General features: G+C 41.7%; 3 protein-coding genes across 5 annotated transcripts; 1 reads left to right on the top strand and 2 right to left on the bottom strand.

Moving 5' to 3' along the window:
• Positions 1 to 13156: 13156 nt before the first annotated feature.
• LOC134872341 (ion channel TACAN-like) lies at positions 13157 to 20277 on the bottom strand. 2 transcript variants are annotated; one of them, XM_063895608.1, is made up of 12 exons: positions 20105 to 20277; positions 18410 to 18528; positions 17971 to 18102; positions 17168 to 17227; positions 16994 to 17089; positions 16546 to 16635; positions 15139 to 15204; positions 15002 to 15063; positions 14698 to 14793; positions 14370 to 14434; positions 14204 to 14272; positions 13157 to 13515 (listed from the first exon to the last, which is right to left on the bottom strand). In XM_063895608.1, exons 1-12 carry the CDS (start codon positions 20180 to 20182, stop codon positions 13399 to 13401), a joined length of 1050 nt encoding a protein of 349 aa, XP_063751678.1. In that variant the 5' UTR covers positions 20183 to 20277; the 3' UTR covers positions 13157 to 13398. The 2 variants fall into 2 exon arrangements, with proteins under 2 accessions (XP_063751678.1, XP_063751679.1); XM_063895609.1 differs by having other exon boundaries at positions 14698 to 14790.
• An 812-nt stretch (positions 20278 to 21089) lies between these two features.
• Positions 21090 to 26043, bottom strand: styxl1 (serine/threonine/tyrosine interacting-like 1). 2 transcript variants are annotated; one of them, XM_063896203.1, is made up of 8 exons: positions 25841 to 26043; positions 25043 to 25104; positions 24620 to 24719; positions 24308 to 24441; positions 23975 to 24108; positions 23805 to 23902; positions 23496 to 23608; positions 21098 to 21534 (listed from the first exon to the last, which is right to left on the bottom strand). In XM_063896203.1, the coding sequence occupies exons 1-8, from the start codon at positions 25935 to 25937 to the stop codon at positions 21409 to 21411; spliced, it is 864 nt and encodes a 287-aa protein (XP_063752273.1). In that variant the 5' UTR covers positions 25938 to 26043; the 3' UTR covers positions 21098 to 21408. The 2 variants fall into 2 exon arrangements, with proteins under 2 accessions (XP_063752274.1, XP_063752273.1); XM_063896204.1 differs by lacking the exons at positions 25043 to 25104; positions 25841 to 26043 and adding an exon at positions 25243 to 25310 and having other exon boundaries at positions 21090 to 21534.
• LOC134872773 (myb/SANT-like DNA-binding domain-containing protein 4) lies at positions 26040 to 27993 on the top strand. The gene is made up of 7 exons (XM_063896205.1): positions 26040 to 26413; positions 26609 to 26676; positions 27000 to 27173; positions 27265 to 27323; positions 27414 to 27476; positions 27602 to 27664; positions 27748 to 27993. The coding sequence occupies exons 1-7, from the start codon at positions 26259 to 26261 to the stop codon at positions 27895 to 27897; spliced, it is 732 nt and encodes a 243-aa protein (XP_063752275.1). The 5' UTR covers positions 26040 to 26258; the 3' UTR covers positions 27898 to 27993.
• Position 27994: the final 1 nt, after the last annotated feature.

The raw sequence follows: 27994 nt of genomic DNA, 5'->3' as shown, positions 1-27994 counted from the left end.
CCAATGTGGAGAGGATCCTAAATAAATCTTGGCAGCAGCAACTCGATTTCGTACTCAGGTTCACCCTCAGCCTCCATGACCCTACAGCCTGCTACACACACATTGTCTGTTCGTGTGTGTGTGTGTGTGTGTGTGTGTGTGTGTGTGTGTGTGTGTGTGTGTGTGTGTGTGTGTGTGTGTGTGTGTGTGTGTGTGTGTGTGTGTGTGTGTGTGTGTGTGTGTGTGTGCGTGTGTGTGTGTCCCTGCAGGGATGCCAGACAGAGTCAAGCACCAACGGTTAACACAGAAGAGGAGGAGGGACAGAGAGAGAGGAGGACATGCACCAAACAAACAAAAACAAATATCTAAAATCAAGAGCTTGAAGGACAACGACGCTGACCAAGAAAAACAGAAGTCAAGATGGGAGCAATTAAATAGAGACTTACACATAAGACGGTCCTTTGGTTTAAGATTCAGGTTGTGGTGTTCCCTCTCCTGCAGTGTGTCACAGGTTTTAGTGCATGTAAATGGTCTGCAAATGTTTCCTCTCCACACACTCCCCCAAAATGAATATTTGCGACTTTGAGATATTTGAACCGTTTGGATTACTTATCGCTCACATCTCCAGCTTAAGGACATAATACGTACACACTGCTGCTGATTGTTGAAATGTTTGCTCAGCAATACTGTCCCATTTCTCTACTAAATGAAATCCACCCTGAACCTTTGGACTGCAGCCCCCGCAGCAGATGCTGAATAAATTGAGAATTCAGTCGGAATAAAACATGTGTTTACAGTCCACTTATTTATGTATACAGCAGCACAATACCTGATTCTGGATTTGGATTTTTATTTCACTCTTCATGTATATTCGTATTCCAACATTTAACTTGCATGATTCAGTGTCTTTGTATTTCTATATGTTGCATTATCTGAAATAGCATAGGATTTAGGATTTCATTGCAAAGCATATTTTGGTGCATGTGACAAAAAAAGTCTCGATGAAATCTTGAAAATAAAAGCACAAATCTTCTCTTCCCGTTAGCAGAGGAGACCTTCACTCTGCTGGAGGCTTTCATCATTAGATACACTGCCCCGACTCTGCTGATTAGATTATAGCTGGAGCAGTGTGTGTGTGTGTGTGTGTGTGTGTGTGTGTGTGTGTGTGTGTGTGTGTGTGTGTGTGTGTGTGTGTGTTATTGGGTTATGGGACCCCTGTATGGTTTTTTTTTGGAGGGGGGGTCTTAATTGATGGTGCTGTGACAGGTTCGCCCTGAAGGAGTCTGTCGTGTTACCGTTGACCCCAAGAAAGATTGCTTCCATGGCTACAGGACGCCATAACGAGTTAATTAATCACCGTGGCACACCTCGCTCAGGCATATCAGTGTGTGTGTGTGTGTGTGTGTGTGTGTGTGTGTAGGGGGGGAATTGTGCAGGGACCCAGGTGGCCGATTGTTCCCAAACGCAGCGAATCAAAGTGTGGTACGAGCGGCTCTCCATCACACTTCACATGTATTATCCTCTGATTGCATTAACTACACGGCTGTTTCACAGAGAGACTGTTACTGAGAGGAAGTGCTCACACCCTTCAGTTAAGGAAGCCAAACAGAGCAGAGAGTCTCAGCCCTGCAGGTGGAGGTCCTCAGCAGTTTTAGGAAAGCATCTTTTTAATTCATATATTACTGAACAGTACGGCAGGTCAGTATGAGGTTTCAAAGTACATTTAAAACATGTAAACCCAGAGGATGTATTCAGTAAAGTTGGTAACATTTATAAAAGTATGGGGTTCTCTTAGGTTACACTTAAAGAATGAATTTAATAAATGTAAGGCAGATCCTTAGAATCAATAACGCACTGTAAAAAGACTCTGTAAATGAATACAGTTCAGGGGTAATATGCTAAACTGTATTAAAGTATGAAAGAAACAGGTGTTCTTGTAAAAACTGTTGGCTATAATTTATAAAAGTGCAATAGTTCCCTTTAAATTGCAGGGGAGCAGATAAGAGAAAGTACTCAAGTAAAGCATCTTGAATTTGTCAAGTTATCACGAGCTTTTTATACAAAATCATCACCTGAAAGGCATTGAAGCTTTAAAATGAATGTAGTGGACTAAAATACACTCTTTCCCTTTGAATTGTAGGGGAGTAAGAGTTTAAAATAGCATGAAGTGAAAGTACAAATACCTCAACGCCAAACATAAGCACAATCCATGACTGAAAATACTTTTTACTGCAAATGTTTACTAGGTTCTCACAGTCTGTATTTAAAATTAGCGGCCAGTGAACGTCTTCAGTCGTCCTGCTGGCAGACCTTTCACCTCCCAGTGAAGAGATCTTCTGTTTCTGTTTTTCTCTGGAAGGTATTTCACATTTTGACCTCCTGTAACGTGATGGACAGCTCCAAGTGCAGCAGCTAAAACCGTTAACCTTTAACCCGATAAATCATGGAGTCAAATAAAGAAAACCAGTGTGTAGAGTTCCCAGAGGTGTTTACCAGCGCTGAGTACACCGAGGCAACATCTTAAAAATGATGGTGTAAATTTCATGTCACAACATTTAACTTAAAGTGGACATTAAAACTGATTGCATGGATCCTAAATAAACCCCTGAAGGCAGCATCTCCCTGGTCCAATGGGATTTCTCCTTGGGATTTTGGCTTATTGCAGAAAACAATTTCAGCCCTTATGATACTTAAACGTTTAGTTCGGCAGAATAATCTCCACATGTCAACAACACTTTATGATTTCTGAACTAAAAAGCTACTGTAGGCTATAAAGGAACTACAGCACGGTCACATGACTTCACGTCACCACCGCGAAGCTAAAGGAGGCTAATGTTGGGCTATAAAGGAACTACAGCACGGTCACATGACTTCACGTCTCCACCGCTAAGCTAAAGGAGGCTAATGTTGGGCTATACAGGAACTACAGCACGGTCGCATGACTTCACGTCACCCCCGCTAAGCTAAAGGCGGCTAATGTTGGGCTATAAAGGAACTACAGCACGGTCACATGACTTCACGTCACCACCGCTAAGCTAAAGGAGGCTAATATTGGGCTATAAAGGAACTACAGCACGGTCACATGACTTCACGTCACCACCGCTAAGCTAAAGGAGGCTAATGTTGGGCTATAAAGGAACTACAGCACGGTCACATGACTTCACGTAACCACCGCTAAGCTAAAGGAGGCTAATGTTGGGCTATAAAGGAACTACAGCACGGTCACATGACTTCACGTAACCACCGCTAAGCTAAAGGCGGCTAATGTTGGGCTATAAAGGAACTACAGCAAGGTCACATGACTTCACGTCACCACCGCTAAGCTAAAGGAGGCTAATGTTGGGCTATAAAGGAACTACAGCACGGTCACATGACTTCACGTCACCACCGCTAAGCTAAAGGAGGCTAATGTTGGGCTATAAAGGAACTACAGCACGGTCACATGACTTCACGTAACCACCGCTAAGCTAAAGGCGGCTAATGTTGGGCTATAAAGGAACTACAGCACGGTCACATGACTTCACGTCACCACCGCTAAGCTAAAGGAGGCTAATGTTGGGCTATAAAGGAACTACAGCACGGTCACATGACTTCACGTCACCACCGCTAAGCTAAAGGAGGCTAATGTTGGGCTATAAAGGAACTACAGCACGGTCACATGACTTCACGTCACCACCGCTAAGCTAAAGGAGGCTAATGTTGGGCTATAAAGGAACTACAGCACGGTCACATGACTTCACGTCACCACCGCTAAGCTAAAGGAGGCTAATGTTGGGCTATAAAGGAACTACAGCACGGTCACATGACTTCACGTCACCACCGCTAAGCTAAAGGAGGCTAATGTTGGGCTATAAAGGAACTACAGCACGGTCACATGACTTCACGTCACCACCGCTAAGCTAAAGGAGGCTAATGTTGGGCTATAAAGGAACTACAGCACGGTCACATGACTTCACGTCACCACCGCTAAGCTAAAGGCGGCTAATGTTGGGCTATAAAGGAACTACAGCACGGTCACATGACTTCACGTCACCACCGCTAAGCTAAAGGAGGCTAATGTTGGGCTATAAAGGAACTACAGCACGGTCACATGATTTCACGTCACCACCGCTAAGCTAAAGGAGGCTAATGTTGGGCGTGATGACGTTTGGTCGTCTCTTTTAGACACTTGTTAGCAACCACCTTTTTTAAATCCACATTTTAAGTCGTAGAATAAAAATCTCTTCAGCTTGTGTTAGCTATAGAGCTTATTGCAGGATAACAATCAAAAACACACACACACACACACACACACACACACACACACACACACACACACACACACACACACACACACACACACACACACACACAACCCCCCCTACTGTGATAGGTTTTAAAACATCACAAACTGCTGGTGTTTTCTTGTTGAAAAGCTTTTCTCCACCAGCGGCCGGTTTTATTGCCTTTGTTTCTGACTTTTTTGCACAAACGGAGTAAAAAGCTCCATGTGTCGTCATTGTTCGTCCGCCTGCAGCCCATGTGTCTCCCCTGGTTACCATTTACATTTTAAAACCCTCATGTGGGGGTAAACAAGCAAATAAAACAAAGCTGCAGAGAAATAAAACTCATTTGTAAAGCAGATTATGCTTTGTGTCGTTTCTACCTGTTTACTCTGCAGAGGATACATGGAAATAAAGGGATAGGAGCATGAAGTGAAGCTGAAACATGAGTTTATTTGGTCCGTCGTGAAAACAAGAGACGCATAAAGGTAGATTTGATCCTAGTTGAATCCTGAAAGTGTGTAACAGTGTTATTTTATATGCTGATGATGTACTTATAGTATATTTTGGGGGAAGGTATGATAGAGAGAAGGTGAATAAAGTGCATCCATTTCAAGGAAATTACCACAAAGGTTTTCTGACTGAATTATAATATATAGCTTTTTCTGCTGAATCAGAGGGTTTCAGTTTCATGGCCTCGGGGGAAAAACTGACTCAAGGATTTTTCTGTCTTTAAGTTTGACATTTAAATTGGTAAAGGAATATATATTAACTACAGTTAATGTAAACTTTTTGGAGAGATTTAGCTTTTCTATGACGACCCACATGTCAATGCAAAGATTTTAAAAAATCAAAAAACTTTAAAAACAGAAAACCCCAAAAACTCACAGAAATAACTTCAAACATTTAGGAAAACGGTATAAAATATAAAACCGTAATTTCCCCACTTATTTGCCTGCACCAAAATGGTAAACGCAAATGTAGACGTCATATTATGAGATCTCTTAATGCACATGTTCTCTTGAGGGGGGCGGTCCAGTAGAAAGCTCATAAAGGGTCTATTGGGGAAACAATGAGGGAGAAATTAATGTGCGTTAGTAAATCTCACGGCCCATTAGTACCTAATATTTCTTTTACAAGTGGACTGATATTTTCCTGAGGGGGAGTCAGCAGGTCAGGGGGAGGGGACGTGGTTTATACAGAAGATTTAACAGCAGTGTGTTCAGTGTGTGCTGAGTGGCCTTCCTCTGGGTATTGGATGAAAGCCAGGAATGAGACTTAAAACATGAAACGAGTCAACATTTTAGCACTTCCTGTCCCCTGGTCCGAAGGCCAATAGTTTTTCTGAAGGTGTTTTTGGTTGTTGTCCTAAAATAAGGTCTGGGGTTAACACAAGGTGGAGAGATTTTTATTCTACCTTTAGCTTAGCGGTGGTGGCGTGAATTCATGTGACCGTGCTGTAGTTCCTTTATAGCCCAACATTAGCCTCCTTTAGCTTAGCGGTGGTGACGTGAAGTCATGTGACCGTGCTGTAGTTCCTTTATAGCCCAACATTAGCCTCCTTTAGCTTAGCGGTGGTGACGTGAAGTCATGTGACCGTGCTGTAGTTCCTTTATAGCCCAACATTAGCCTCCTTTAGCTTAGCGGTGGTGACGTGAAGTCATGTGACCGTGCTGTAGTTCCTTTATAGCCCAACATTAGCTGCCTTTAGCTTAGCGGTGGTGACGTGAAGTCATGTGACCGTGCTGTAGTTCCTTTATAGCCCAACATTAGCCGCCTTTAGCTTAGCGGTGGAGACGTGAAGTCATGTGACCTGCTGTAGTTCCTTTATAGCCCAACATTAGCCACCTTTAGCTTAGCGGTGGTGACGTGAAGTCATGTGACCGTGCTGTAGTTCCTTTATAGCCCAACATTAGCCGCCTTTAGCTTAGCGGTGGAGACGTGAAGTCATGTGACCTGCTGTAGTTCCTTTATAGCCCAACATTAGCCACCTTTAGCTTAGCGGTGGTGACGTGAAGTCATGTGACCGTGCTGTAGTTCCTTTATAGCCCAACATTAGCCACCTTTAGCTTAGCGGTGGTGACGTGAAGTCATGTGACCGTGCTGTAGTTCCTTTATAGCCCAACATTAGCCTCCTTTAGCTTAGCGGTGGTGATGTGAAGTCATGTGACCGTGCTGTAGTTCCTTTATAGCCCAACATTAGCCTCCTTTAGCTTAGCGGTGGTGACGTGAAGTCATGTGACCGTGCTGTAGTTCCTTTATAGCCCAACATTAGCCACCTTTAGCTTAGCGGTGGTGGCGTGAATTCATGTGACCGTGCTGTAGTTCCTTTATAGCCCAACATTAGCCTCCTTTAGCTTAGCGGTGGTGACGTGAAGTCATGTGACCGTGCTGTAGTTCCTTTATAGCCCAACATTAGCCTCCTTTAGCTTAGCGGTGGTGACGTGAAGTCATGTGACCGTGCTGTAGTTCCTTTATAGCCCAACATTAGCCTCCTTTAGCTTAGCGGTGGTGACGTGAAGTCATGTGACCGTGCTGTAGTTCCTTTATAGCCCAACATTAGCTGCCTTTAGCTTAGCGGTGGTGACGTGAAGTCATGTGACCGTGCTGTAGTTCCTTTATAGCCCAACATTAGCCGCCTTTAGCTTAGCGGTGGAGACGTGAAGTCATGTGGCCTGCTGTAGTTCCTTTATAGCCCAACATTAGCCACCTTTAGCTTAGCGGTGGTGACGTGAAGTCATGTGACCGTGCTGTAGTTCCTTTATAGCCCAACATTAGCCACCTTTAGCTTAGCGGTGGTGACGTGAAGTCATGTGACCGTGCTGTAGTTCCTTTATAGCCCAACATTAGCCTCCTTTAGCTTAGCGGTGGTGATGTGAAGTCATGTGACCGTGCTGTAGTTCATAACGTTAGCTTTTTACTTCAGAAATCATAAAGTGGTATTAATAAGTGAAGATTATCCTGCTGAACCAAACATGTAAGACCAATAAATGTTGAGATTATTTTCTGCAATAATACTAAATCACATGGAGAAATTGAACCAGGGAGAAGCGTTCTTCAGCAGGTTCTTATATCAGTCTTACATTTGCATAAAAATATTTAGTTTTACTCATAAAATAAAACACATTGTCCTTGACCCATATACAGGTGATATTCGGCCCTCGGGTGACAGATAGGGAACAATGAAGCGGGTCAATAGGCCGACTCCCACACACACTGCGGCTTATTGTAAGCCAGATGGCCAATTTGGTCGGAGCCAAAGGAAAATTAATCACAACACATTTTGTCCTGAATACAAAAAGCATGCAGCGAGGAGAAAGAACCGGCTGCAGCCTCCTGCAGAGAGCAGGGGAGGGAAGTACATCTACTCAAGTATTCTAATCAAGTGCACATTTAAAGCACTTCTTTTCATGCAATGTGATGCTTCTACTTCACTACAATTAAGATGGAAAAACAGCAGTTCTTACCTTCTTTCTTTAAAATGTATTTTTTTGCATGAAAAACCCGAGAGTTTACAAGATAAGATGTTTTGTTAAAACAAAACAGAAAACAAATACTATGCTTAAACACATTAAGTCATGATTCCTAATTTATTCTGAATATTGTTTGTGATTATAATCTTTTTCTGAATTTACTTACTTTTGTTTGATTATACTTTTCTTAAGTACCATTTTTATTGCAGGACCTTTACCTGAGTATTACTCTGAGCACTTCCTCTAACACTGCGTTAAACCGTCTTCACAAAGTCTGCACATTACACAAACATCATTAAGCCTAAACACTATCTGTTCATTAGAAAATAAATAATGATTTCCAATGAAAGCAGTTTGCAGAGTGCCCGGTGGATTATGCAGAGCAGACACTGTTTCTGGACAGATACGTTGCTGCTGAATATTTAAATGTAATTCCTCAATGCTCAGAGCAAAGTAAGCATTAATGCTGAACACCAAATGAAATGCTTGTGAGGGCAGATATCTCAGAGTGCAGCTTCACAGAGCTGCGAGCATGGCTGCAGAGACTTCATCATGAAGCTAAAATAATATTTAATGTGCCAGAAAAATATCATGAATGTTAGTATCCTAAAGACGCATCCTCTGAACACCAGCGTACATATCTACGCATTCTGACATGTCTCCATGCTTTAATGTTCACAAAGCTCTTTATGTTTCTCATACTGCCTGTGCTGCAGCACCTCTTTTCACCCTCTGTCTGAAACCACAGCCTGGTGGTACATAGTGATGTCACCAAATTCCGGTAAAGTAGTCCAATGGAGGCGTTTGAGGGCCCTTTTAAATGATGGAATAAACAAAGATCATAGAGCTATTTGTCATGCATTCATTAAAGCAGAGATATGGCTTTAGGTTGTTTTGGGAATCATTTACTGTAAAAGAAGTCCACTCTGCGCTGATTGGATAAAAAACTGCTTTGAGGAGCAGAAGAAAAGACGCTGCTCCAAAATGCAGTTTGATCGTTCGAGAAGAAGGTAGAAATGTTGAGGCGTTTGGCAGTCTGCTTTTTGTGGTTTCTATAGGAACCCTCAGTCAAAAAAAACCTCAGAAACCCAGTCAGTGTGTGTGTGTGTGTGTGTGTGTGTGTGTGTGTGTGTGTGTGTGTGTGTGTGTGTGTGTGTGTGTGTGTGAGGGGGGAACTCCCAAAGAGCCGTGTTTAAATATTAAAATAAAGATGAATTCTCTTTTTTCTCTCACTCTCTCACAGACTGCAGGCCATGAATCTCTCTCTCTCTCTCTCTCTCTCTCTCTCTCTCTCTCTCTCTCTCTCTCTCTCTCTCTCTCTCTCTCTCTCTCTCTCTCTCTCTCTCTCTGATTTCCTCCCCCCTCATGCTCTCATTTAACACGTGGATGTAATCATGTTCCCCTCTTATTAAAAATGCATATTTAATTTGGCACTCGGTTCATATTTCAGAGGTGAAGGACTGTGTGTCATGGGATGTAATTTACTAACGAGGAGCTGCAGGAGAACAGAGCTGCTTTCCTTCATTATGACCCGTATTTTGTTCAATCATTTACTTTAATTAACTGTATTTATTCCACTTCCTCTTCACTGATTGGAGAGACTGCGACTCCTTGTCTCCCCTACAGAGTTACATTAAGATTTAACTTGTACAAGTCGGTGAAAGCAACTAAACAGGAGTGCATATTAGTGCATGGACTTGAAATCATGAACGTGTAGAATAACACTTTTAATGTCCTGTGCAAATCCCATGTTGCATTAAACATATAGGCTATTGTTCCTAACAGAACCTACATCAACAGTTATATTGTCTACATGTAAGCTGGCAAACCAAATATGGCATTACATTCAGCCACAGGATTACCCAAGAGCGAAAATCCCTTTTATTGCTCTATTATTTTCTGTTAGCACAACAATTACAGTTTCCCCTTTAAATGTATATATTACTAGCCAATAAAAAGTCTGCCATATAACGGCTTATAAAACCAAAAAATGGAGGATATAACGTGTAAATAAGTTAGCTTTTAGAGGCAGATTTATAATTCTTTTGGATAAAGACAGCAATCTGGTTGCGGTAGCTTTATTCAGGCCTACTTTGAAAACACGAGTCTATCTTCTTCTGTCTCTCTCATTAAATGTCTCCTATTCTTTTTACACTTTGTTAACGTACCAGGTGAGAAGCTACTACTGGTTTCCAACCTTTAATATGTTGTTGTGTCCGTCTAACAAGCTATCAATAACCAGCCGTGAAGCTAACTAGCTAGCTTACGTCAGCAATATAGCTAACTACTGTTATTTGGAAAAGTCACATTCCAAGAATCCGTTTTTTCCTCATTAGTTTGTGTTCAAAGGGAAATGGTGATGAATCTGGCAACACAAGCAAAGTCATTTGACTTTTGTTGGCAATGGGAGCTATTTTTATGAACATAGTCAGGTAGTAAATCTTGCTTTTACTGATTGAGAAGATTAATGAGAGGAAACATCAAACATATTTCCATTTGTTTTGGTTTTCCAGACTTTTCTCTAATCTTCGCCCCTTAGAAAAATATATTGTTCAATTTTCCCATTTGTTGGCCCTGGACAGTTATTTAGATGAAATAATATAAGACGTTTGGAAGAGAACACATCTTAACTAAAACGCATTTGAGGGAGGGTTTAATAGTGCTTCTGATTAACACTCTGTCATTTCCCTGAATAAATACTCAACACAAGCAAAGTGTTTACCCTTCAGCTCTAAAACAGAAACAACACCAGAGGATGAAATGCAGACGCGCCCAATAGAGCAGTGGCTGTCCTTAACTCTAACATTTTATAAAGGGAATAATATCCTGCGTGATTCTGGCCGAGAATACGTTTGATTTGATTTCTTAACGATAACGACCACATATTTCAGTATCAGAGTGAGCTTTCCACTCCTCTCTTTTAATCAGTCGCTCCCAGATGGAGGCTGCTATTCTCTTTCATATTCACTCTCAGAAATAAAGCTTCTGTATTTGGGAGCCACTCATCCAGAGAACCCCCCCCCCCCCCCCCCCACCCCCAACACTACTCTGTCCAGAGCTGATCCCAGGCAGGAGAGGAGGAGGTGAGGCCTGATAAGAGCTCTTTGTGTGCGTCCATGGTGGGTTAAGTTTTACCCTCCTGTCGTATTCATTTCTCCCCCCCGTTTTAACTGCTCTTACAAAAAACCTTCATCACCACATTTTATTTAACCCTTGTGTCTTCCTATCAACTTTTACCCTCCCAGATTGACTATTTATAAGCATACAGTATAAATAATCACCCAAATCTCTCTAACCCTACTTATTAGGTCAAGATTTACTGACGTTTATGGTCAGACTTCATTTACCCAAAATCAAACCTGATTTCTGAGTGGAAAAAGGATCAAATGTTGAATGATTTTACAAAATGGACTCCAGAGATGCTTTATATTTGAATGAAATCCAAAACCTAATGAAGGTGATTATCATTCCTTTCTCGTGGAAAAAAACGTAGCAAAACATGTTTTTTTCTGGCACTAAAATAAACCTTTATCACGGCTTTGAAATATTTGGGAACGGGTCAAATTACACCGATTTTTACCCCCTTTAAGTTGATGCCTCAGAATCTTGGTTTATGAATTACTGCGGTGAAGATACAAAGACACTAAAATGAATTACCAAATGAACACGGTTGTGGATTTATGGGTGTTTACTATCTGAAGGATGAACGTAATCTAGGGTTATCCTTTCATTTCCTATGGCGGTGATCAGAGGTGTCAGCAGTTTCATGTGGCTGAGAGGGAGTGCGGTCGTCTTTCCATCAGCAGGTTGCTGGTTCGATCCCAGCCCGTTCAATAAGCGTGTGGATGTGTCTTTGGGCTAGATACTGAACCCTGAGGTGCTCCCGATGGCCAACTGTGTGTGAGTCTGTGTGAATGGATGAATGACTCGTAGTATGTAAAGCTTTGAGGGTCCAAGAGACCTGATGAAGAGCTGTGTAAGAACAGTCCAGATGTTTTCAAAACTCTTTTGTAATTCATAGCTTTTTTACCTCATTGTTTGTTTATGTTTGTCTGCTCTTTTTAAGTGTCTATTTTCGTTCCTGTGACTGGGTTGCACTTCACTACTCTGGAGGATATCACGAGTCCTTGAGGCAATCAAATGTAAAACACAGTTTCTATGATGGATGAGAGTCGGTCAGATTTGACCCGAACACAAACAGGAGGGTTTCACATCCTTCCCTCCCTTTGCCTCCTCACCCTCGGCTCCCCATGAGGTCCTTGGGTTTCATTTCTCGACTCCCCCCCCCCCCCCCTTTTGCTCCATGCTTTAATGAGAAAGATGAAAGAGGTGCAGGCTGGGAGAAAAAATCCTCCTCCTCCTCCTCTTCATCCTCCTCCTCTTCTTTCACTTTCGTCCCTCGCCCTGCAGCAGTAACACATCCAGGGATTTTTATGGTAGAAAATTGGGAGTGAGGCCGGTTTCCATTTTCCATTTTTCAGGTATTATTCCCTCTGATCTTTTGTGCAGAAACTCCTTTTCATTTCCCTTTGTGCTCTGCCACCGAGGCTCTACTGTCGATGTTTAAATCATAGTCTCTTGTCTTCTTCTCTCACAAGTTACAGTGACGGTTCATCAAGTTTTTACTTGGGTGCATTTTATGTATTCATTATATACACTCCCCCTCTTCTAAAGGCCAGTAAAACAAAGTCACCTTGGCCACTTAAATCTGAAATACAAATTAAATATAAAAACCAAGGCGACACGTTTCTTTGTCATTTGAATTTAAAAATCGTAAATCTTTTTTTGGCAGAATAATAAATGTTCTTCACTACTTTGTGCACAAAAACAAACTTACCAATTCTTCTTTTGTTCTGCATGCACATGATAATGTGTTAGCCAAAAATGGGCAAAATGATCAAATCTAAGGTGAGAGGATTTTCATTTGACATAAATAATCATTAAGCAGGATGCATTATGGGTAATTCTTGAGTCATTAATGGGTTTTTTAAGAACTTTTTTTTTTTTTCGGGGTACATTTCCTGTAGTACCAAGTGATGATGATGATGATGATGATGATGATGATGAGGATGATGGGGATGATGATGATGATGAGTGCCTAACATTTAAATATTTAAAGACTTGATGGATAAATTCTTCTCCTTGTAAAGCAGGTTCCAGATCAGGTATTACAGCTCACTGCTGCCACCTTGTGGTTATCCAAAGCGATGCAGTAATGCGCTACAGCAAGTTCAAGACCATTGTTTTAAATAAAATTATACACAATACTTTATTTGCTGTTAAGTAGTGATACGATTAAGAGAGGAAATAAAAGAATCTACTTCAATGTTTTCATGTTTTGCTTTTCAGAGTTTTCTCTAACCTTTGACTTTTTTGGCCTCGTACAGTTTAAATAAATCTATCCGAGACATTTAGAAGTGACAAAATGAACACTGAAAGACGTTTTGGACTTTGGACGACTGTTTTATTAAATACATAGCGGCTGTGGAGTAACAAACTGTAATTTCCCTAAATAAATATGATGCAAATAACACGGTTATTTGTTTGGACTGGGACAGAAACTCTGAAGAAGCAGAACATGTAAAAGATCCACAGGGACAATCACAACACGGATAAACGCTCTAAAGAGAATTTTAGAGCGTATTTTTGAACATTTGAACAGACATTTTGGTGCTTCTGTCTCTCTAAAAGCTCTTGGGTTTGTTGTCTTGGTTGTTCATGTATTTCTGGTAGACGACGCCCAGCGTGGTGAAGAAGTTCCCCATGAAGAGAACCATGTAGGAGCAGCCGCACATCGCTACCTGCAGAGAGACAGGAAGCAGTCCGTTCATGAAAAGGAGTAATCTGTAAATGCTGAACATATGCACCAGGATCAGGACATCGAGTGAATTTCTCTGACCAAAAGTGTTTTTTAGAAGAAGAATCGGAGGATGAAACCAGATTCATTATGTATGCACAAGCTACTGTGCAGCGCCCGGGGGTTCAGTGCATTGCTCAAAGCCACCTCGGCCGTGACCAGGATGTGACCTGGCAGCTACCAGTCCACACCGGTCCGATCGGAACGTGAACCGGCGACCCTTCGGCTCAAAGACCAACTTGTGTCTTTTTCTAATTTAACTTGATATTTATCAGTATTAATATTAGTTGTTAAAATGCATTTAAAGGTTATTTAATAATCTGTTTCCTTCACACTTTGTCTTTTAACATCTTTGAGTCTCCTTGTTGTTGGAATGTGCTTTTTTTATACCTTTATTTATCTGCATTTAGTCAAATATAAGTCACGTCCAGTTCCTGCGAACACCAGATCACTTCACTACGTCTGAATCTGATTAATAAGAACAAGCTAAAAGCCCCTTTTATGATTTCTCATAGGACGTTGATCCTCAGACAGCAGTCGTTCTTCATTTACTGTCAGGAAGGAGAGTTTTGACTCCGACAGGAAGTGGTGCAACATTTTCTGGTAAATTTCACAATAAAATGACGTCACACCTGCCACTCTTTACACTCCGGGAGCTGGAACATCCGGAACAGAGTGATGCCATTGTACAGCTGCCAGAACTGAAGAGGAGGAGCAGAAGAGAAGTTACTAGTTCATCATTTTTATTTGGAATTTTAAGCTTATTAATGATCTCTAGATGTTAGTAAAGTTACTCACGTGACCGAAGAACAAGAAAGGCAGCAGGAAGGTCAGACCTCTCCACATCCAGGACTGGAAACCCTCTGAGAGGAGAGAGGAGACAAGGAGAGGAGACATGGAGAGAAGACATGGAGAGGAGAAGGAATTAGGATGAATCTTTCATTAGAGGATATTCGCTGAACTGGGAGCTTTCACGGTGCATTAGTTTGTGTTCTTACCTGTTTCAGTGCTGTAACAGTATACACATGTAAGTTAAGAGACCAAAGCTAACCAGCTCGTTAGAGAGATAGCCTAATATTAGTTTTGTACTTCTTTAATTGTTAATTGACACTGAGATTAAACTGACCCACGGTGACGTCCATGTTGTGTCTCTCTCCCAGCGCTCTCAGTCGGTACAGACAGCCGCTCTGATAGTAATACTGCAGGAACTGGACAAAGCCTACTTTTCAATCAGAGAAGAACAGGAACAGAGGAATAATGATCAGCACAGGAAGAGATAACAGATTAATGCTTTCCTCTTTTAGATGAAAGAGACTCTGGGAAAGGTCTTATTTATTAGGTCGTCACATCCTTTAATGGAAGGGCTTTGATTTCACTTTAAGGCGTTAAAACATTTACTCCATGTTCTCATTGAGTGTGTGATCCCTTACTTTGGTAGAGACAGTATGTGAGGAACTGGTTTCTGAACATCTGGTAGAGAGCGCCTTCAGGCCTGAGGACGAAACACAACGTCTGTTACAAAGAATAGATCTGATGGGATTGCACTGACCGTGTGTTTCTGACTCACCAGGTGAGCATGACTCCAGACAGGAAGGTGGAAACATAGTGATGGAAAACCCACCATCCTTTGATCCTGAAACATGGAGTACACACACTCAGGACACACACTGAGGACATACACAGAGGATACACACTCAGGACAGACACTGAGGACATACACAGAGGATACACACTCAGGACAGACACTGAGGATACACACTCAGGACAGACACTGAGGACAGACACTCAGGACAGACACTGAGCACACACACTCAGGACACACACTCAGGACACACACTGAGGACATACACAGAGGATACACACTCAGGACAGACACTGAGGACACACACTCAGGACAGACACTGAGGATACACACTCAGGACAGACACTGAGGATACACACTCAGGACAGACACTGAGGATACACACTCAGGACACACACTGAGGACATACACAGAGGATACACACTCAGGACAGACACAGAGGACACACACTCAGGACAGACACAGAGGACACACACTCAGGGCAGACACTGAGGATACACACTGAGGACATACACAGAGGATACACACTGAGGACACACACTCAGGACAGACACAGAGGACACACACTCAAGACAGACACTGAGGATACACACTGAGGACATACACAGAGGATACACACTCAGGACAGACACAGAGGACACACACTCAGGACAGACACAGAGGACACACACTCAAGACAGACACTGAGGATACACACTGAGGACAGACACTGAGGACATACACAGAGGATACACACTCAGGACAGACACTGAGGACACACACTCAGGACAGACACAGAGGACACACACTCAAGACAGACACTGAGGATACACACTGAGGACATACACAGAGGATACACACTCAGGACAGACACTGAGGACACACACAGAGGATACACACTCAGGACAGACACAGAGGATACACACTCAAGACAGATACTGAGGACACACACAAAGGATATACACTCAGGACAGACACAGAGGACACACACTCAGGACAGACACTGAGGACACACACTCAGGACAGACACTGAGCACACACACTCAGGACAGACACTGAGCACACACACTCAGGACAGACACAGAGGACACACACTCAGGACAGACACAGAGGACACACACTCAGGACAGACACTGAGCACACACACTCAGGACACTTGATTTCAATTTAAGGAAGCAATATCAATCAACATTTCAATTTCTAAAAGTGATGTGAAAGCTTTTGCAGTTATTTATGAAGTGGATAAAAGCTCAGTCTGTGAGACGTCAAACTAAAGAGTTGCAGGATGTCTTATATTTGTCCTTCAAACGTTACTGTAGTCCCGAGGTAAGAAGGCCTTCGTATGATCCGTGCTACAGTTACTATATAGATAAAGACAGTGTTGTTGTTGTTGTTGTTGTTGTTGTTTCAGACCTGGATCCGTTGCTGATGAGGATGCTCTCTCTGATGGTCAGGGTGCAGTAATACCACACCAACAGGAAGTTAAACAGCGCGTCTAAGGCTCTGAAAACCACAACAGATAAAGACGTCAACACTCAACAAAGACGGATCGCTCAGAACTCCATTTCATTTAATGGGCGTGCAGCAGGAGTCCTGCTCTGGTCTTATCATAATCAAAGGTATCTCAATAACCACATCATTATATTATAGAGTTACTATCAGAATGCTTCAGCTGGTTTCACAACAGGATGCCATAATGTCGCTGTCCTTTCCGACTGTGAGTTTGGCTTCTATTCTCATCGAATGGTTCAGTGTTTACGTTCTGTTAAATGATGTCTGTCTTTGTGCTGAAACCTGAATGTTCCTCTCAGGATACACTGCTTTATCATATCCACAGTCCACCATAAACACAGATAACGACCTGTAGCTGAAGAGGAAGCGGCAGGTGAAGGAGAAGACGAAGAGGATCACCGTCAGCACCAGTTTGAACTTCTCATATTCATCTTTGTAGGCAAACCTGAGACACGAAGACATGGTGTTGGTGAGGTTTCAGACTTCAAGACATCCGTGGAGTTAGAGAAAGATCCAGACTCACTTTGACTGTTTGTTGAGGAGCGTCACGTTGACGTTTCCTAAAACCAGTTTGAGGTACAACCTTAAAAAGAAAGAGAGAAGGTCAAAGGGGATTAAAATGACCCGGATCTTTTATGACATAATATATGTTAAACTAAATACCTCATTATGAATCTAGCAACAATATGATGGGGTTGACTGTTGGTGTTTCATACGATATGCTTTATAGATACAAGCATTACTTCTGTGGGTTTAGACAAATTATAAAACCTAAAAAATAGAAACTATATCTTCATTAAACACAGCCTCTAACACCAGTCAAATTAACCCTTTCAAAATGAAGACATGCAAAATGTCAAACAGTACCCTAGAGATGGAAGACGCACACAGATCCTTTACTTCAGTCAGAATAAAAGTCAAGCTTTGATTTTTTCAATCATTGAAAGAAAATAAGAGAGTACATGCCGGTTCACTTTCTCACAATTGGTTTATTGTTATTCTGCATAAACTGTATTTTTAACACAATCCCACACTTATTTAAGTCATTAGCCACTAAAGCTCTCAGATAAAAGTAGTTAAAGTTACCCTTTGAATTGTTGTGTAGTGAAACCATAAAGTGGCACTAAAGGACAATACTATCTAAAGTACAGGTACCCTACACTTGCCCTTTAGTACAGCTCTTGAGCAAAGCTCTTTTCCAGCACGGCCTCAGAATAACCCAGCTCTAGCTTAATATTTTAAATGTTTGTAGAAAAAGGCTGACAGTTTATGATAAATCTCCTGTTGGTCGTCTAAAACACGGAGGATAAGTGAGGAGATTCTGACCCGTTCTTCTGCGGCAGGAAGGCCTCCATCTCTGAGAAAGCGTGGGCTCGCTCATTCATCGAACTCTCGATCCCAGCGATGGCGTCCACGTCCTCCGGGCTCAGTTTGGGTGTCGGGTGATTCTCTTTGCATCTAAATGAATCAATAAACATTATTCTGACAACACAGGCATTGCATGGATAATGAATAACAATATCTGTGGTTTTCTCTGATCATTCTCAATATAACACCAAAAACACTGCAGTCCTACCGAAAAGGAGACTCACTGCCCCCCCCCCCTCATTAGTGTGCATGTTTTACTTCAAGGAACACTTGAGAACACATACTCTAGTAAGCTTGCTGCTCAGCTGACAGAGTATGTTCAAAGTGCAGTACAAGTACTTTAACTGAAGTACTGGCTGTGAATACTTCCTCCAGCGGCCCTGCTTTAAACACTCACTCCTCCAGAGACAGGCGCAGCTCCCGGAGTTTCTTCCTCTGACGGCTGATGGCTCCGGAGCAGCTGTCCTGCAGTCGGGTCACTTCCTCCAGCTTCTGCTTGTACAGACGGTGGGTGTCCTGGAGGGGAACAGAAAAGATGTAGTGTAAAGTTTTATTTGTTAACAAATCTGCAAGGTAGGGATCCAAGTGAATCCTTCACAATAAACCAGGGAAAATCCTCGAATGATAGACGTGTGAAAATACCCTGCAGTAAATCCAGCAGCTACCCTGCAGTAAATCCAGCAGCTACCCTGCAGTAAATCCAGCAGCTACCCTGCAGTAAATCCAGCAGCTACCCTGCAGTATACAAAGCATTCAAACTAGCTGCACCTTTACCAGCTCTGAGAACACTTTAATGATCAACCATTATAAAACAGATCAGAGATATTATTCTGAAATGGACCAATCAGACAATGACTACTTTTACTGTCGCTACTTTAAGTACATTTAGAGGAGAGTACTTTCTACTTTCACTGGAGGAACATTTAGAATACTTTCACTGTGACAGAGTATTCCTACACTCTGGTACTTCTACTTTACTCAAGTACAAGACCTGAGTACTTCTACTTTACTCAAGTACAAGACCTGAGTACTTCTACTTTAACTCAAGTACAAGACCTGAGTACTTCTACTTTACTCAAGTACAAGATCTGAGTACTTCTACTTTACTCAAGTACAAGACCTGAGTACTTCTACTTTACTCAAGTACAAGACCTGAGTACTTCTACTTTACTCAAGTACAAGATCTGAGTACTTCTACTTTACTCAAGTACAAGACCTGAGTACTTCTACTTTACTCAAGTACAAGACCTGAGTACTTCTACTTTACTCAAGTACAAGATCTGAGTACTTCTACTTTACTCAAGTACAAGATCTGAGTACTTCTACTTTACTCAAGTACAAGACCTGAGTACTTCTACTTTACTCAAGTACAAGATCTGAGTACTTCTACTTTACTCAAGTACAAGATCTGAGTACTTCTACTTTACTCAAGTACAAGATCTGAGTACTTCTACTTTTATTAAAGATCTGAGCACTTCTACTTTTACTAAAGGTCTGAGTACTTCTTCCTCAAACACGTGTATTTTCTTGGTACTCTTTTGTAACATGTTACTGTTAACGGAGTTTGTTAGACTGTGGTCTTTCTACTTAATGAAGGATCTTAATTTCAATGTGTATTAGCATGATCACATTAACGTACGCCAAGGCTTTGTACAACTGTCACATCCACACATAAATACACCTTTGAAATGTACTTTGAGATTCGTAAGACCACACGTTTCTTTACAAGGAAAAATTCATTATGAAAAATAAAAACTTCACAGAAAAATGTTGAGGTGAGTTATTGATTATTGTGCAGGATAATGTCGGTAGTCAATTCTTAAAATAGATAAATAAGAAAAATAATAATGTGTTTTATCTGCCAGCGGTGCTCCTGCAAAACAATGCCGTGCTGGGACAAAGGGACAGAGGTTCCGGTGCCAGCTGTCCACGTTGGTGGTCCAAACTTTAATCTAACTTTCACTTTTTTTCATTCTAGTTTTTAAAAGTATCTTTAACCACTTAAGGGCGGATCCCGGTGTTAGCTTAGCATTAGCAACAAGCTATAAGTGGTGTGTATCTGACACCGGAAAATGCGTCGCTTTTAATTCACCTGGATTTGTTGGTAGTTCTTCTCTAAATCCTCCCATTCTCGGACACATTCAGTGAAACCTGAAGGAGAAAACAACATGTTCTTAATCCGACATTAAAGAACCTCCTGACGCTGGGAGCAACTGGTGCTGCTGTCAGATCAGCACTATCGAACGGGAACCACTTCCTGTTGTACAGCCTTCACAATAAAAGCCTCGACGATAAGCCAGTAGGGGCCAATACAAGCACTGTATTTAATATCTAGTAATGCAGACTTCATTCATATATTCTGATAAACTCTGTTCCTAATACATTTTAAATTATCTGATTGAAAGTTTGCAATTTTTGCAGATATTTTCATCGAAAATGATTTATTATTATTGTGATCACATGACTTAATATTAGAAGTGTAACTCTAACATATAAGTGAACTGCAAAATGTAAAATTCAATGTGTATTTTATATTTTAATTGTCCTTTGTTCTTACTACTTTACTGTGTAAGGCGCTTTAACATCTCACATTTATTGCTCTTTATAAATATCAACCATGTGTTATCTGCAATTCAGACATTGCAAATAATAAGGAAGTGCACAGCTGTGTTGTGTTTTGGTTTGCTGCACATATTCAAGCATACATCATTTAAACTAAGGCCACCAAATGATATGTTTACAGACATCTATACCAGCATTAATGTGATGGTCTCTGTTTCTATTGTTGTCATTTAACTGGGATAACAAACAGCTCAATTTCACAGTCGATTGTAAAACATTTGAAGGATTAAGTTTGTGTGCTTTTACTTTCTTAAAGCCACGTATACATATCCGGTTCTCTCACAGCTAACGAAGACGCGCTTTACACAATTCAACGTCTGCGTGCTTGACTGCAACTGGTTGGTCCAATCAGATGTCACCATTCAGCCAATCAGCAGCCACAAACTTACTCTTTAAAATACTCTTCCCTGCTGCTTTAATACACAAGTGGTCACTTTATATGTACACTACAAAACGGAATCAATAAATCAAACCTTTGAATTGTTTGGATTTCATTTATTTTAGAGACAACGCTGGGAACACCTCAGTGTCTGCAGGTTTTCTTATTTCCGTTTGATCCTCACTGCCATTACAAGCTCTTTTAATGGATAGTGATAAAAGAGCAGAGGGGAGAAGTTCTCAGATCATTTACTTAAGTAAAGATATAAACATTCAATAAAAATAACCCTACTGAAAGTAGTTTAAGAATCATAACCTGTGTACCTTTAATGTCATCCTTTAAAATGTACAAAACAACATTAAATCCGTGTCATTTTCTTTTGTTCCTTAGTTTAATCACAGTTTGGAGATATCCGTCACTTTCCCCCCCGTTAAGTGAAGCTCCCAGTCCGACAGCTGCTGCAGGAACCCAGAGTTTGGCCTCATGTCAGGTTTACGTCTGAGCACGTAGCTCCAGGCCTCCTGGGAAACAATCACAGCGATAGAATTATTACATAAAAGGAGATTCCCAATCAATCCATTGTGGTTGCATCAGACCAGTGATGTACCGACATGTTTACTGTTATTTGAAGTTCTTCTCTGTGAGTTACAGAGGGATTGTGATGTGTGATTCTGTTCATCTCGTATCCTGAGATTTGAACAGCGTGTAGCTGCGTCAGCCACTAATATGATAATCCTGTTCTCAACAACTTGTTTTAAGAACCAACGGATTAACATAAAAGGCCTTTTGTACATAAACCCCCCCGCTGACAAACCAATGCTGAGTATCCATTAATGCTGGTCACCGCTTACAACCCCACAGTGTTAACCTGTGTTCTAACAGGCGGAAAAGCAGTACACACACAAGTACTGTACATAAGTACAATTTTGAGGTACTTGTACTTTACTTGAGTATTTCCATTTTCTGCTACTGTGTACTTCTACTACACTTCAGAGGTAAATGTTGTACTCTTAATCCACTACATTTATTTAATCCCTTTAGTCACTTTACAGATCTGGATTAATGATGGTAAATATAATCCCCCTTAAATCAGACTGTAGTTCACCTGCAGTAAATCCAGCAGCTACCCTGCAGTATACAAAGCCATTCAAACTAGCTGCACCTTTACCAGCTCTGAGAACACTTTAATGATCAATCATTCTAAAACATATCAGAGATATTATTCTGAAATGGACCAATCAGACAATGACTACTTTTACTGTCGCTACTTTAAGTACATTTAGAGGAGAGTACTTTCTACTTTCACTGGAGGAACATTTAGAATACTTTCACTGTGACAGAGTATTCCTACACTCTGGTACTTCTACTTTACTCAAGTACAAGACCTGAGTACTTCTACTTTACTCAAGTACAAGATCTGAGTACTTCTACTTTACTCAAGTACAAGACCTGAGTACTTCTACTTTACTCAAGAACAAGATCTGAGTACTTCTACTTTACTCAAGTACAATATCTGAGTACTTCTACTTTACTCAAGTACAAGATATGAGTACTTCTACTTTACTCAAGTACAAGATATGAGTACTTCTACTTTTACTCAAGTACAAGATCTGAGTACTTCTACTTTACTCAAGTACAAGACCTGAGTACTTCTACTTTACTCAAGTACAAGACCTGAGTACTTCTACTTTACTCAAGTACAAGACCTGAGTACTTCTACTTTACTCAAGTACAAGACCTGAGTACTTCTACTTTACTCAAGTACAAGATCTGAGTACTTCTACTTTACTCAAGTACAAGACCTGAGTACTTCTACTTTACTCAAGTACAAGACCTGAGTACTTCTACTTTACTCAAGTACAAGATCTGAGTACTTCTACTTTACTCAAGTACATAACCTGAGTACTTCTACTTTACTCAAGTACAAGACCTGAGTACTCCTACTTAACTCAAGTACAAGATCTGAGTACTTCTACTTTTACTCAAGTACAAGACCTGAGTACTTCTACTTTACTCAAGTACAAGATCTGAGTACTTCTACTTTACTCAAGTACAAGATCTGAGTACTTCTACTTTAACTCAAGTAAAAGATCTGAGTACTTCTACTTTACTCAAGTACAAGATCTGAGTACTTCTACTTTACTCAAGTACATAACCTGAGTACTTCTACTTTACTCAAGTACAAGATCTGAGTACTTCTACTTTACTCAAGTACAAGATCTGAGTACTTCTACTTTACTCAAGTACAAGATCTGAGTACTTCTACTTTACTCAAGTACAAGACCTGAGTACTTATTCACACACACACACACACACACACACACACACACACACACACACACACACACACACACACACACACACACACACACACACACACACACACACACACACACACACACACACACACACACACACACACACACACACACACACACACACACACACACACACACACACACACACACACACACACACACACCTGCAGTGTGTATTTTTTGTGCTGCATGAGGAAGGCGATGGTGACGGCGCTGCAGCGACTTCGACCCCGAGGAGAAACGATCAGCACCCGAGAGCCCGAGCTGATGTGAGAGGCTGAAGACCAGGAGAGAGATCATAACCAGTGCAGAATAACCTCTGCAAAATCAAACCAAAGTATGATTCGGATCTAATGTGAGATACAAGGTCCCACGGTTTAATAAAGCTCGACTGAAGTTAAATACAGAGTTTGATTCTCTGTCATTTATGTTTGCATTCTAAATACTTCTACGGAATTAAAAGTAAAACTCACCAATTAGATCACAGATTCTTTCAAAACTGGAGTACAAGTCAGAGTCCACTGAGTCGTCCACTGGGAGGTTTACCACGGTCTGATTTCCCTTCAAGGATCTAGATGGAAACAAACTCAAATTAATCTGAGCAGATTAAACCCTCAGAGCGTTCTGTAAAGACGAGTCTCACTCCTGAGAGAGGGCGATGATGATGCTGATCTTCATCTCTCTGAGGACGCTGCAGTCTGCGCTCTGCTTCTCATCCCCGACGTACAGGAGTCCTGAGAGGATCTCCACCGGATACTGCTTCAGGTTCTCCAGCTCCTGAAACCAGACAGAAAGGCTTTATCATATTATCTAAATATTTAATACAGTTTGACTTGAATAAAGCACACAGGTCCACAAGAGAGGATAGCATTGGTTTTCTAGGAAAAAGTGCAGTGTGTGTGTGTGTGTGTGTGTGTGTGTGTGTGTGTGTGTGTGTGTGTGTGTGTGTGTGTGTGTGTGTGTGTGTGTGTCTCACTGTGATGGTGTACATAATTTTCTCCGTCCTGAGGAAGTGGTACAGAGCGGAGAACCTCTGAAAGCCTCCGATGACCACGAGCACCGGAGAGAGAGAGACTCCAGACAGAACCCGAGCACAAAGCACCGCCCGGCCTGCAGACATGAGATTAACGTAATACAACACAAAGCGTCCTCAAAGATTAAACCAGTGGAATAACTGCTATCTAATAATGTCATATATATAATAATACATCACATATGGAGGACATTCTTCGCAGATATACTACCACAGAAGTGAGGGGAAGGGTATAACATCAGTGCCATTCATTACTTTCTTCCTGTAGAGAGCTGGTGTTGCTGTCGTAGACGACCACATGCTGCATGCTGTCCACCTCCAGCGCCTCGGGCAGCAGGAACAAACCCTCTGAATCCTGCAGAGACACACAGGAAGTTCAGATATCTGGCACAAACCCAGCAAGTAAGTCAAAAGCTAAGCTGCATTGAAAGGCTGGTGTTTCACTTAGTTTTGATCAACATAGTAAAACATTACTCTTCTTTTTTGGGGTTTTTGCAGATAGTGACACACAATATCAGAGACCAGCTGAAGAACAACACAACAGCATCAACATGTATAATCACTAACAACACTTCATCAAACAGCCTGGTTATTACTTCCATCATGCCACCACACACAATGATGAGATTATCCCCCCTCCCCCGACCACCATGAGACAGACACTACATGACACCCTACCGTTTTGGCATTCTTGGCTGTTATGATGTGACTTATTCTGTAGTCTTGGGTTTCTCGAGCATCTTGAAAAGAGACACAAAAAAGTGAAGCAAGCAGATGAACTCATTCTGTGGTCACCAATACTTCCCGTAGGACACCACTCGTACAAAATGACATACATGCCTGTCTTCTATTTATATTTTATCAAGCTAAGAGCTCACCAACATGTGAAGCATTAGGAATATTAGCAAGCGTCACTCGATGTTAGTCCAGAATGCTGACAGTCGGACTGAAGTCGTCTTTATTGTCAAATCTCGCGAGAGTTTGTTGCTCTGGCAGACATCACTCATTATTTTCTTTAGGTTATACTTTCCTGATTTGTCCCTCTGAAAAATGCCAACTTAGAGTTAAAATTGTTTGGACATATGGGAGAGATATTTACTTTGGTGACTATGAGGGGAAATGATCACGCTTAATACTTAAGTATAAGAAGTAAAGCAAGCAGAAACATGGTCTGTATGTGTATTATATTATAATGCCGGTGCATCAGGTAGCATGGAGACAAACACAGTTCTGATGGACTTTCGGTAAAATATTTAAATCATTTGACTCTTTGGTGACTTAAATATTCAGTCCAGTCATTTCATTTTTAGAGATGCATTTTGTTAATTTAGCTGAAGCTGTTTAAAGCTCAAGTAAAGTACAAGGACCTCTAAATTGTACTCTACAGTACTTGAGTGAATCTACTTCGTTACTTTACACCTCTGAAAATAAGTGCCTTGACGGTTTGTAAATGGCTCTTGATAGTACATGTCTTACCCATCAGACAGAGGTAGTTGATCTCCGCCAGCCTCGAGCCCCTCCTGTTGAGCAGGTTGTAGAGCTCCGAGGGCTCACAGGGTTTTATCTGAGCCATGACAGCCACACACAGTCAACCAAAAACAAATATCAACACAACAACAACAACAACAACAACTCAGTGAAGCTGTGAGTCAAAAACAACACCTGCACGGGAGCACCTGGGGCCTGTACTACGAACGGAGTTCAACCTACTTAGAACTAACTCAGGGTTTCCGCGGTAACCCGGGGTTGACTAAACCTGGACATCTTGATTGGTCTTAAACGGTACTACGACGCTGATTATGAAGTTGATCAGTTGAACCTGTGTTCACTCAACCAGAGTTACTGCGCGTTCACATAAAAGGGGTGGTACCAGCGCAAAAAAACACTCTCGATCATGGCGCGCTCTCCCTATTTCACAGAAGAGGAATGCGAGATCATAATGAGGAGTTATGAAGAGTATAAACCGACCCTGGCTGCTAAATCCAACACCGCGGCAGCAAACAAGGCGCGACTGGGGTGTTGGCAGCAAATTACAGACCGCGTAAATTCGTAAGTAGGCCTATTTCTTTACTTCTAGGCCTATATGTCCGTTAAAATAATCCCAACCTGAATACAGTATGTCAGGACGATGTACAATAACAGTCGGAACGTTACTGTATCGTATGTGCAACCACAAATGAAGCAGGACAACTGAATGTTTAGTCCCCTTCACTAATTCTGTGTATGTCCCTTAAATACTTCCAGAGGTACCAGCAGCGCCAAACGGACCTGGCAGCAGGTGAAGATGAAGTACAAAAACATCATTCAGAATGGTGTGTGTGTGTGTGTGTGTGTGTGTGTGTGTGTGTGTGTGTGTGTGTGTGTGTGTGTGTGTGTGTGTGTGTGTGTGTGTGTGTGTGTGTGTGTGTGTGTGTGTGTGTGTGTGTGTGTGTGTGTGTGTGTGTGTGTGTGTGTGTGTGTGTGTGTGTGTGTGTGTGTGTGTGTGTGTGTGTGTGTGTGTGTGTGTGTGTGTGTGTGTGTGTGTGTGTGTGTGTGTGTGTGTGTGTGTGTGTGTGTGTGTGTGTGTGTGTGTGTGTGTGTGTGTGTGTGTGTGTGTGTCTTGTCAGAGAGAGCTAAATGTGTCTGTCTTTAACAGCCAACAAGAAGAAGGTAGAAATAAGGCGCACAGGAGGAGGGAGGGCACCAGACTCCTTTACTCTTGCTGAAGAGTTGGCCCTAGCCAACAACAGTGGCAGGGTGATGATGGATGGGGTGGCAGGGGTACAGTCTAACCCTGGGGCAGCTGAAATGTCCACCCTCTATGTGCAAGGTAATGTATGGCATTCATCGTTCTTCATGTTAGAGTATTTTGGCTTTCTTCCCCTGAATCATCAGTAACATGTGTCTTCTGTTGCATGCAGTCGAGGGTGGAAACATCACAACCCTGCAGCCACCAGGATGCATTCATCCTCTGACACAGGTAATTCAAATGGATAACATCCATGACATGTAAATTAGGCTATGTCACCCCTAAAGTATGGGTGCAGCGTAAAATTCTGAATCTTTTCAGGATGATGATGATGATGATGATGATGACGAGACCCTCACAGCCCCCTCCGACACACACATGCAGGTTAAAACACTTTACTGCTACTATATGCCACATTAATGTCCTAGGAGGGTGAGCATCATTTGTCAGTACTGTCTGAATCAAGTGACCTGTGTCATTAATGCAATGTGTGTGTGTGTGTGTGTTAGGAGGACTTGGAGGAGCTTTCCCCTCCTGAAGCCTCCCTCCCAGGGACCTCACAGTCAGACAAAGTACAGTTTCTCCTTCCTTGTTTAATTACTGAATATAATGCATACTAGGCTAATGTGTACAACATGGGGTGGGGGTTGTGTAGGCCACAGTGGACAATGTCCGCAGTTTATACAAGAAAGTGCTGGAGCTAGACCGCACAAAGAAGAGGCTGGAGATCAGAAAGCTGGAATTAGAAATTGAAAAGCTGGAACATGAGAAGAAGGTATTGTCTTATCACTCCATTAATATATAGGCTACCCACACCCTATATGTGTGTCATTGATCTGGCTTTTCGTCACCTTTTCTTCTTGCAGGAAAGAGAGTCATCTAATAAATGAATAATATCAGAG

Source organism: Eleginops maclovinus, chromosome 11, assembly GCF_036324505.1.
Source record: "Eleginops maclovinus isolate JMC-PN-2008 ecotype Puerto Natales chromosome 11, JC_Emac_rtc_rv5, whole genome shotgun sequence".
NCBI lineage: Eukaryota > Metazoa > Chordata > Actinopteri > Perciformes > Eleginopidae > Eleginops > Eleginops maclovinus.
The sequence above is the reverse complement of the archived record's forward strand: the minus strand, read 5'-3'. Positions and strand labels throughout refer to the sequence as shown.

Bases quoted from the DNA above. Each gene is read 5' to 3' on its own strand.
- LOC134872773 (XM_063896205.1), top strand. From the start codon at position 26,259: ATGGCGCGCTCTCCCTATTTCACAGAAGAGGAATGCGAGATCATAATG. The intron at 27,174-27,264 runs GTAATGTATGGC...TGTTGCATGCAG, and splicing joins GTCCACCCTCTATGTGCAAG to TCGAGGGTGGAAACATCACA. The intron at 27,477-27,601 runs GTTAAAACACTT...TGTGTGTGTTAG, and splicing joins CCTCCGACACACACATGCAG to GAGGACTTGGAGGAGCTTTC.
- LOC134872341 (XM_063895608.1), bottom strand. From the start codon at position 20,182: ATGTTGTTTTCTCCTTCAGGTTTCACTGAATGTGTCCGAGAATGGGAG. The intron at 15,064-15,138 runs GTGAGTCAGAAA...TTTCGTCCTCAG, and splicing joins TCTGGAGTCATGCTCACCTG to GCCTGAAGGCGCTCTCTACC. The intron at 14,794-15,001 runs GTAAGGGATCAC...CTGATTGAAAAG, and splicing joins CACATACTGTCTCTACCAAA to TAGGCTTTGTCCAGTTCCTG.
- styxl1 (XM_063896203.1), bottom strand. From the start codon at position 25,937: ATGGCTCAGATAAAACCCTGTGAGCCCTCGGAGCTCTACAACCTGCTC. The intron at 24,442-24,619 runs GTAATGAATGGC...TCATGTCTGCAG, and splicing joins CAGCTCTCTACAGGAAGAAA to GCCGGGCGGTGCTTTGTGCT. The intron at 21,535-23,495 runs GTGTGTGTGTGT...ATTGTTTCCCAG, and splicing joins ACAAAAAATACACACTGCAG to GAGGCCTGGAGCTACGTGCT.